This window comes from Ipomoea nil, unplaced genomic scaffold, assembly GCF_001879475.1.
Source record: "Ipomoea nil cultivar Tokyo-kokei standard unplaced genomic scaffold, Asagao_1.1 scaffold0869, whole genome shotgun sequence".
In the NCBI taxonomy this organism is placed as follows: domain Eukaryota; kingdom Viridiplantae; phylum Streptophyta; class Magnoliopsida; order Solanales; family Convolvulaceae; genus Ipomoea; species Ipomoea nil.
Genome location: NW_017617297.1, coordinates 501,282 through 511,726, shown reverse-complemented (window position 1 = coordinate 511,726; position 10,445 = coordinate 501,282). Strand labels below are relative to the sequence as shown.

At 37.7% G+C, this 10,445-nt stretch overlaps 2 protein-coding genes across 2 annotated transcripts; both read left to right on the top strand.

Annotated features, from left to right (window-relative positions):
* LOC109178742 lies at positions 1-1,101 on the top strand. The gene has a single exon (XM_019328283.1). The coding sequence runs from the start codon at positions 1-3 to the stop codon at positions 1,099-1,101; it is 1,101 nt and encodes a 366-aa protein (XP_019183828.1).
* Positions 1,102-1,215: 114 nt separating this feature from the next.
* On the top strand, positions 1,216-2,968 carry LOC109178741. The gene is made up of 3 exons (XM_019328282.1): positions 1,216-1,576; positions 1,698-2,464; positions 2,570-2,968. Exons 1-3 carry the CDS (start codon positions 1,216-1,218, stop codon positions 2,966-2,968), a joined length of 1,527 nt encoding a protein of 508 aa, XP_019183827.1.
* The last annotated feature ends 7,477 nt before the right edge of the window (positions 2,969-10,445 follow it).

The following is a 10,445-nucleotide window of genomic DNA, read 5'->3' as shown; positions in this document are numbered from 1 at the left end:
ATGCTCTCTCCCGAAGATCGTCCGGTCGCCGGCTTCCAACCGCCGGCGGTTCAAGAAGTCCTTGAACGCAATCCAAAAAAGACTAAGCGTGATGACCGACTACCAGACCTTACCACCGCTGACACCTTGCCGGAGTTCGTTCCGGAAACACCACTGGATGCACCGACGGAACACCCCAATAGTAATATCACTATGCCACCGCCGGGAAGCTATAGGCAAAGTCTGACGGGTTTCTTGAACCGCAAGAGCATAGAACCTTCTCCCCTGGACGAGGACGTCTCAGATGATGATAAACCAGTCGAAAACGATGATCCTGACTGTCCAAGAATCTTGGTGACTAAAGAGGAAAAGAAGAGGCTAAGACGCCCGTGGCGCAAAACTCTCATCATTCATCTTCTTGGGAGAACGGTAGGCTACAACCTCCTTCTCCGGCACCTGCAAACGCTATGGAAACTTGAATCCTCCTTGGAACTGATCGACCTTGTTCATGGATACTATCTAGCGAAATTTGAGTCTCAAAACGACTACGATCACGTCAAGTTAGGAGGTCCTTGGATGTTGCTAGACCACTATTTGATCGTCCAAGAATGGGAACCCAATTTCAAACCCACGTCCAACGTAACAAGAAAGCTCTTAGCATGGATCCGCTTACCAACTTTGCCGATAGAGTACTTCGAGGAAGAATTCCTCATGAAGATTGGTCGCCAACTGGGCAAACCAATCAAAGTGGACGTGACAACATGTTTAGCGTCAAGAGGAACTTTTGCCCGTGTCTGCGTTGAGATCGATATCTCAAAACCATTGCGAGCTAAATTCACTCTGGCGGATGAAGTATACCATGTTGAGTATGAAGGCATCCACATGATATGCTTCAAGTGTGGATTATATGGCCATAAGCAAGAACTCTGTGGCCTTGATGGGAGGACCCATGATCCTCCGAATTTGCCTGAAGCAGCAGAAGTTGCAGAGATGGAAACAGAGAATGCTCAGCAGAAAACAAGAAATACGCCCAGTCCCTACACTGACAAATTTGGCTCATGGATGATTGTCAAACGCAAGGAACGAAGGAATCCAAAGAAACCTGAGAGGAGGCCAGTCTAAGATTTGAGGACGGCCCCAGATCAACCGCGAGATCCCGACCCCAAACCCGTCTCCCATAACATCCCGCTCACTACCCGATTTGCACCACTGAATGACTTGACCGATGATGTGGTCATGGATAATCAACCCAGCTCGCCTAGATCCCAGAATCTTCAGACAATGGCCCCTGCGACAATCCATCCCCGAGTTCATATTAGCAACAAGGAACCTGAATCAAGCTTTCAACCAGATTTCCAACCAAAGGAAGTCAGATCTCCACAGTTCACCACCGCTAGAGGTCGAGATAGCAGAACCAGTACACCAAGACGAGCTGCTGCAGAGGAAGAACACGTGCTCGTCCGCAGTTCCTCTAGGGGGAGCATTATCAGATCCATTGTTCATCACAATACTAGACCCCCGGAGCTAAGACCACCTCACCACACTACTGCCCCGATCTTGAACGTCCCTCCAGAAGATGGGGGAATATTTTTTGATTGTGACACACCAAAGGACACGATGGAAGAAGATAACTAGGGCGCGGCCAACTTTGGCTCTCAGGGGGATCCTCGCATGCTCTCTTGAGCATGCTTCTTTTTCTCTCTTTGTTTTTATGATAGTACTCTCATGGAATTGCCAAGGTGCGGCGTCACGGAAGTTTCACCGCACCCTTAAACAATTAATCCGAGATCACAAGCCTGATATCCTTTGTCTCTTCGAACCAAAGGTATCAGGCCAACATGCTGATAAAATTTGCGTTTCCATCGGCTTCGATGAATGGGCTAGGATTGAAGCATTTGGCTTCTCCGGGGGCATTTGGGTGTTCTGGAAAGCCACCTCTATGGTTGACATCCACTTCACCCATCCCCAGTTCATGTTGCTTAGGGTCTCACACCTGAATGAGCAGCATTGGTACCTATCACTGGTCTATGGTAGTCCAGACTATTCACTCAGAAGGGAGCTCTATGCTACTCTTTCCCAGGACTCTATAAATTTTCATGGGGATTGGCTTTCCATGGGGGACTACAATGCAGTTCTAAATAAAGATGAAGTATCAAAAAATAACTCTTTTTCCTCTACTCGCTGTGCAGACTTCGGCAATTGGATTTTCAGAGAAGGCCTCATTGATTTGGGTTTCGTAGGAGCAAAACTCACTTGGTGTAGAGGACTTGAGTCCTCCTCCTTCAAAGGTGCTCGGCTAGACCGCGCACTCTGCAACACTGGATGGAAATCTAGATTCCCAGATGCCGAGATCACTCACCTGCCAATGATTAGCTCCGACCATGCTCCTCTTCTGCTGAGAACTACTGCCAGAACTAATGGAAACAATGCTAAGAAATTCAGGTTCAATGCTATGTGGACCACCCACCTGGACTACCTGAACATGGTGAAAGATGTCTAGGACCCTGCGTCTGGGATTGAAACTAACAAGAGACAACTAGCACAAAAGTTTGAGTCCTGGAATCGTGACACTTTTGGCAACCTTTTCCAGCGAAAAAAGCGGGTTATTGCAAGGCTGAATGGTGTTCAGCGTGGTCTAGCAGCTAACGCTAGGTCTGATCTCATCAGATTGGGGAGAAAACTCCGCGATGAATACGAATTGATTTTGTATCAAGAGGAAATGCTTTGGTTTCAAAGGTCTCGAGAGGATTGGATTTCTTCAGGTGATCGTAATACGAAGTTCTACCACGCTGCTACAGCCGTGAATAAATCTAGATCATCAATCAACTCACTGAAAGATGACCAAGGAAATCCCTTTCCCAACGAAGAAACAGCGCTTGATCATGTTAGTCAGTTCTTTAAGATGTTATTCACAGCAGATCCCTCCTGTCCAGAGAATGTTGATTTCATAGGAAAATTTCCCAGACTCAAAGAGTTTGACTGGCAATGACTTAACCAACCAGTTACTTATGAGGAAGTGAAGAAGGCAGTGTTCGACATGTCACCTTTTAAATCTCCCGGACCGGATGGCTACCATGCGGGATTCTACCAACATGCTTGGCATGTGCTTGACCAAAATCTGGTTGATTATGTCGTGGAGTTCTTCGGCAATGGTGTGTTGCCGGAAGGAAGTAGTGATACGATAATCTCTTTGATCCCTAAAGTAACATCGCCGGAATCTGTTAAACAGCTTAGACCGATTGGCCTCTGCAACACATCCTACAAATTAATTACAAAAGTCATGGCATCTAGATTGAGGCAAGTAATTCCCAAATTGATTAGCCCCGCTCAATCTAGTTTCATTCCCGGAAGGCAGACGACTGACAACATTATTATCTATCAAGAACTACTGAAATCCATGAACACGAAAAAAGGCAGCACTGGTTGGATGTTGGTAAAAGCCGATCTTGAAAAAGCTTTTGACAGAATATCTTGGAACTTCATCAGATCGACGCTGCAAGTAATTGGTTTCAATCGGGATTGGATTAGGAACATCATGCACTGTGTATCATCCTCCAAACTAGCTGTATCTTTCAACGGTAGATGCTCAGAATGGTTCAATCCCTCCCGAGGGCTTAGGCAAGGAGACCCGATCTCACCTCTGCTTTTTGTACTCTGCGTTGAAAGGCTGAGTCACCTCATTGATGATATGAAGAGTAAGGGTCTATGGGAGGGTATAAGAATATCAATGGATGCTCCTTGTCTCACGCACCTGTTCTTCGCAGATGACATGATTCTACTTGGCCAAGCCTCAACCTCCCAGGCCACCCTCATAAAACATTGCTTAGATTCCTTTTGCTTTCAATCTGGACAGCGGGTAAACTTACTCAAATCATCTCTTTACTTCTCTAAAAATACACCCTTGACTGTTCAACAGGGGATCTCGAACCTCCTTGGCATTCCAATTGCAAATGAATTAGGCAAATATCTTGGTGTTCCATCCTTGCATGGCGGTATCAAAAAAGGAACCTTTGATGAACTCATAGGGAAGGTAAAAAACAAACTAACTGGCTGGAAGATGAAAACGCTCTCCTTTGCAGGTAGAAGGATTCTCATTCAATCTGTCCTGACTGCTATTCCTCAATACTCCATGCAATCCACCCTTCTACCAGTAGGCGTTGTCAAAGAATTGGATAAACTGCTCCGTGCCTTTCTCTGGGGTGGCTCGGAAAATAATAGGAAATGCAACCTAGTTGCATGGGATTTGGTTACGCAAAGCAAAGAACGAGGTGGTCTAGGAATCCGTAGATTGGAAGATATGAACATCGCACACCTTGCAAAACTGGGTTGGAGGATTCGATCAGGAGAAAATTGCTTATGGGCTAATATTCTAAGAGCAAAATACAACGTACACCCTTTGGATCCTTTGCTATGGAGATCGAAGGCCAACATGTCAAACGTGTGGAAGGGAATAATCAAGGCAGTTCCTCTGCTTGTCAAAGGCACTAGGATCGTAATCAGAAATGGCAAAAGGACTAAGTTTTGGATGGATGCATGGCTTGGTCACCGGCCTCTCTACGAGCTTTGCTCTCCTTGCTTACCACTGCCGGAACTCTACGCTTCTGTTGCAGACTACTGGCTTCCAGAGATTGGATGGGACTGGGGAAAAATTGGCAGCAATCTTCCAGCTAGCCTCATAAGCCGTCTATCTGCTATTATTTTGAGCGAAGACACAGAGGATGAGGATTCCTGGGGCAGGGGGGACAACGGCTCTAATAAATTCTCAACAAAAGCTGCCTACGAGTTAAGCACAGATTGTAGTATGCCTATCACTAATCCAATCTGGAGCAGCATCTGGAGTCTCAAAATTCCAAGTAAAATTCTCACTTTTCTTTGGATGGCAAGGCACGACCGCATCATGACCAATGTTAACAAGAAAAAGCGTGGCCTTACGGACTCTGCAGTATGCTCGGCTTGTGGAAATAGTGAGGAAACAATAGAACACATACTCCGCTTCTGTCCAGAGACGAAACGGATCTGGCAAGACATCCTCCCGGGGCTAAAAAACGATCCAGGAACGACCTTTGATAAATGGTTCGATGACGGCATTAGAGGTCTGTCACCGGGTAACCGTATTCACACCTCGCGTGTTTTCTTTGCAATTACAGCGTGGATGTTATGGATTTGGAGAAATGATAGGATATTCAACTACATAAACACTGACAAAAGGCAGAAGATCTTCCTTATCCATGCCAAAGTTGCTGAGGTTGGCAGAGCTTTTGGGAATATTGAGGGCATTCTGAATGGTGCAGCCCCTACCAAGTGGAAGCTTCTTAGATGGAATAAACCGCCATTGGGTTGGATCAAAATCAATATCGATGGGTGCTGCGACATTGCCACGTCCAGAGCCTCATGTGGAGGTTTGGCAAGAGATGACCAAGGCAAATGGATTAAGGGATTCACTCACGCCATCGGCCTATGTACACCAGAGGTGGCAGAAGCATGGGCTTTGCTTAAAGGAATTCAATTCGCAAAGATGCTTGGGAGCTCTCAAACCTGCTTTGAAAGTGACTCAAAACACATTGTGGATGCCATTAACAATGGATATAAAGTCAGCAGTATTGCAGAGAATATTCTTCATGCATGCAAAAGGGAGCTTCAGTCGGCAGGCTCTTGGCACTTATCCCTCATTTCAAGAGATCAAAACCATCTGGCTGATAGTGTTGCTAAGCTTCATCCTGGCCTCCATCGGACGACAATCCTAGACAATCCCCCTGAGGATCTTATTAGTAGACTTGAAGACGATCAATTTGGCGTTCCGGTGTGGCATCTTGCTGCCACTTAAACTTTGTACTTTTGGGTTACCCCCTTCCTTCTAGATCTAAAAAAAAAAGACATTATAAGGACAATGTAGCGAATATAATTAATTAATAAATTTGAATATAAAGAATTTTTATATTGAAGAAAAATAAAGACAATATAACTAATAAAATTATTTCTCTTATTTAATTTATTGATAATGAATAATTTTTTTTTTTTGAATAAAGGCATTGTGGACACATAATTCTAAATTAAAGAAATGCATATGTATTATTTTTTGTTGTAACTACTAAATTATTATTTATATAATATTTTAATAAGAGTAAAATAGAGTACTAATTATGCCAACTTTGATTGGGATGAGGTTCGAACCTAAGACTTTTTTTTTTTTTTTTTTTTTTTATTGAAATCAATGAGTAAGTTAACGGTGAACTAACGGCAATTCTTAAAATTTTAACGGAATTAGTAACGGTGTGCGGGTATTTTAGGAAATTTTAGTGTTAAATTTAAATCTGATCAATTTTTTAATCAATCTGAGTCATTCATTTGATTAAAATCTGTGACCGCCATTTTTTCTACCCATTATAGGCCTAACTCTCTTGGGCTCTTATTAGTATAGTAGATATAAATAATAATTTAGTAGTTACAACAAAAAATAATACATATGCATTTCTTTAATTTAGAATTATGTGTCCATAATGCCTTTATTCAAAAAAAATTATTCATTATCAATAAATTAAATAAGAGAAATAATTTTATTAGTTATATTGTCTTTATTTTTCTTCAATATAAAAATTCTTTATATTCAAATTTATTAATTGATTATATTCGCTACATTGTCCTTACAATGTCTTTATTCAGTGCAAAAAAAATATTAATTATCAATAAATTAATTAAAAGAAATATTTTCATTAGTTAAATTGTCTTAATTTTTCTCAAATGTAAAAATTTTTACATTCAAATTCATCAATTGATTATATTCACTACATTATCTATTATCTTTTTTGTGCACTATTTTTCTAATTAAATACCAAAGTTATAATACAAAATAATGCTATATATTTATTTACCAAGTATTTTATTAATATCATGAAAAAATTTAAAAAATATAATTAATAAAGCCAACCATATTAACTACTTTGAGAGATTTTGTGACAAAGAAAGTATTCAAATCACACAACAAATTGAAGTGAGAACTACCTCGCAATGTCCTTGTTTGACAATCAGCAGTTAGCGGTTAGCGTTAGCGGATTTGACCATCGAATTTATTTATTTAATTATTAACATTGGGTATAAAAAATGATCGCCAAATTATTAAATCAAATGAATGGTTCATATTGTTCAGGTTTAAATTTTTTTCTTTTAAGATTTTCTAATTTATCCTTAATTATATGATTATCCATTTAACTTTTCCGTTAATTCACCGTTAGTCTAATTCTAATATTAAAGTCTAATATAGAATTATAACTACACCGTTAATCTAATTCTAATATTAAAGTCTTAATAGAACTTAACCACAAATCCTAATGTCGGAATCTCCTCAAACAATATTAGTATTAGTATATATTTAATATTTTATGCCCTAATTTTTGTTTGTTCTCCCTTATGTCCCGTATTTGGTTTCAACTATACCTATACAATTATTTTATTGACAATTATAATCAATCTTGACTATATTATCTTGCATTTGTAAACTTAGAATTACCTATTTAACTCGTACGGGCTTAGCTCAATGGTTTAGTGGGTAGTATTTGGGAGAAGAGACCAAGGTTTGAACCTCGGCGGCGGCAGTGCGGGAATTATGTCCAAAGTGGGCAGATTCCTTGTGCGTATCAGCATTTGGCCCTGTCTGCTGAACCATTGAGTCACCGTGATTTACAACTTCCCACAATGCTCTGTCGGGTCGGAGTGTGGGGGGACCTTGGGATTGGGGACTCAACCTTTGGGAGAAGAATTACCTATTTTAATACGCAAATTCATGAACAATTGCAATATAATCCTGTCTTAATATACTTTAAAGTACTTATTTAACAAAAAAGCATTGGGCATTATCCCAATCGCGCAATGCGCGTAAAAAACTAGTATATATATAAATTTCATACCGCTTCGTTATAGGAGTATATGTTCATAATTTTATCACTATATGTTCATAGTTGTAAGTTCATAATGTCAGAGCTCTGTGTTCATAATTCCATAACTGTACATTCATACTTCCATAACTGTACATTCATAATTCAATAACTGTAAATTCATAATTTTCGAAGCTCTATTTTCACAATTTTAGAGCTCTATATTCATAATTTTATCACTATATGTTCATATTGTAAGTTCATAATGTCAGAACTCAGTGTTCATAATTTCATAACTGTACATTCATAATTCCATAACTGTACATTCATAATTCTATAACTGTACATTCATAATTCCCTAACTGTGCATTCATAATTCCATAACTGTACATTCATAATTTTCGAAGCTCTATGTTCACAATTTTAGAGCTCTATGTTCATAATTTTATCACTATATGTTCATAATTGTAAGTTTATAATGTCAGAGTTCTGTGTTCATAATTTCATAACTGTACATTCATAATGCAACAAACGAATAATGCCGTTAACGGCGACACAAAATCAATTTTTTTTTTTTTAAACTGGAATGTCGCGTTTTTCTTGAAAACGACGTCGTTTTGGATTTGTGTCTACAATGCATTGTGGACACGAGTCCACAGCATAATTTGCGGAAATTTGCAGGCTATACTAGAATGAATAAAATTCTGACCTTAGGTTAAGGATTTCAATCATTACACCATGGACCATGGTTCACTTTACGATATAAATCATTGACATAAGATTTATTATTAGTATAGTGAAAATTCATCTTAATACATTGAATGCTTATTTATTATTATTTTTTTTAATGTATAGAAGGTTCATTTTTAGATATACTAAAAAAAACAATTTTTTTTTTAGATAAAATATGAACTTTTAGTACATTAAAAATGAATGTTTAGTATATCAAAAATGAACATTTATTTGACATCCACATTGTAATGTAGACCATGATCTATAGTATAATTTACCTTGGGATTTCATTATATAAGTATTTTTTGTTGAAAAATGCTAATTACCCCTAATTTTACCACTCTATGATGTGGCAAAATTCTAGGCATTAGTTTTTCTTTTTTAATTTTAATTTTACTAATGTGTAGGATTTTTGCCACATTATGGAGTAATGGGTTTCTGAGTGGTAAAATTAAGGGCCGGCCGTGTGTGTACTGTGTAGCACAATCTTTTTTATTTTTTTTATTGAAAATTTTAAAAACATTATTTGTAGATGAATCAAATTACAAAATCAAAATTTTTTGTCAAAATCTCTCTCCATTTGGTATGAAAAATATATGATTCGTATTTGATTAATAAGTTATCAAACTGCACGTAAAACTGCAACTAAGTTATTCGACTCAAAAAATTATAATCAGATCCATAAACAATCTAAAGTATACAATTAAATTAAAATTGATATGTTCTCCCAATCTAATTTGGTGGATAATTAATCAAAAATTAATATTTTAAATTTGTTTTAATAAATTTAATTATTAAGAAAAAAAAAAAAAAAACCCTCAACTCCCCTCCTCAGTCTCCGTCTTCGGCCGGAGACAAAGAAAACAACTTTGTTTAGCCTATAGACGAAGGCAGGGTAGGGGGTTGGTTTATTTTTTTATTTTTAAACATTATTTTATTTAAAATTATTAAAATAAATTTTAAAATTATGTTTTTTTCCTTAATGAATTTAGTACCATGTCATCTGTAGAAGAGAATATAGGTTAATTTTGATTTAATTATATGATTGTTTTTAGGACTCAATTGCATATTTTGAGTTGGATGGTCTAGTTGCAGTAGTTACAGTTTCTCATGTAATTTGGTGATATATTTGAGCCTTATTGTTTTTTTGTTTTTTTTGTTTTTTTGTTTTTTGTTTTTTTTTTTTTTAAATAATCATGGAATGGGATTAGTGTATTCACAGTAACCTATGAATACAAGAGTGTTATTGCCATGTTAGATGGTGAAGGATATTAGTGAAATTTTTGAATATGATTTATTAATTTAGATATTCTTATGATTATTTGTCACAATTTTAGGACAATTATTGTTAAATTATAGGGGAAATAATTAATGTTTTATGTTCCTATATTTATATAAAATAATGATTCTAATCTTTCAATTGTGAATACGAGCATTATTAACTTTTCAATTTTTTTTTTATAAGGTGACATTTCTGGTTCCTTTTGAAGGACTGATACCACTATTTCATATAAATTTATGAACGAAACTATTTTTCATAAATCATATAATTGCATAGTAATTATTATTTTTGGTATTTGTAAACATATATATTTTTTTTTTTCTCACATCTGCAAGTCCACGTGACATGCATTGTCGCATTGCATATTCCCAAGGGTACTATGATAAGAGATTCTCTTATTCTGTACCTCAACTCAACATATGCATAGTATGTAGATGGTGCAGTTGGATGCACTTATGATCTATCTGACAAGGTAAAAATGAAGCATGCAACTGCAGCCACAGGGACATGACCCTGTAAATCTCAAATGTTGAATTGGAGCCATGCAATTTCTTGGGTTTAGCCACCGCCTTAGACTTTACTGC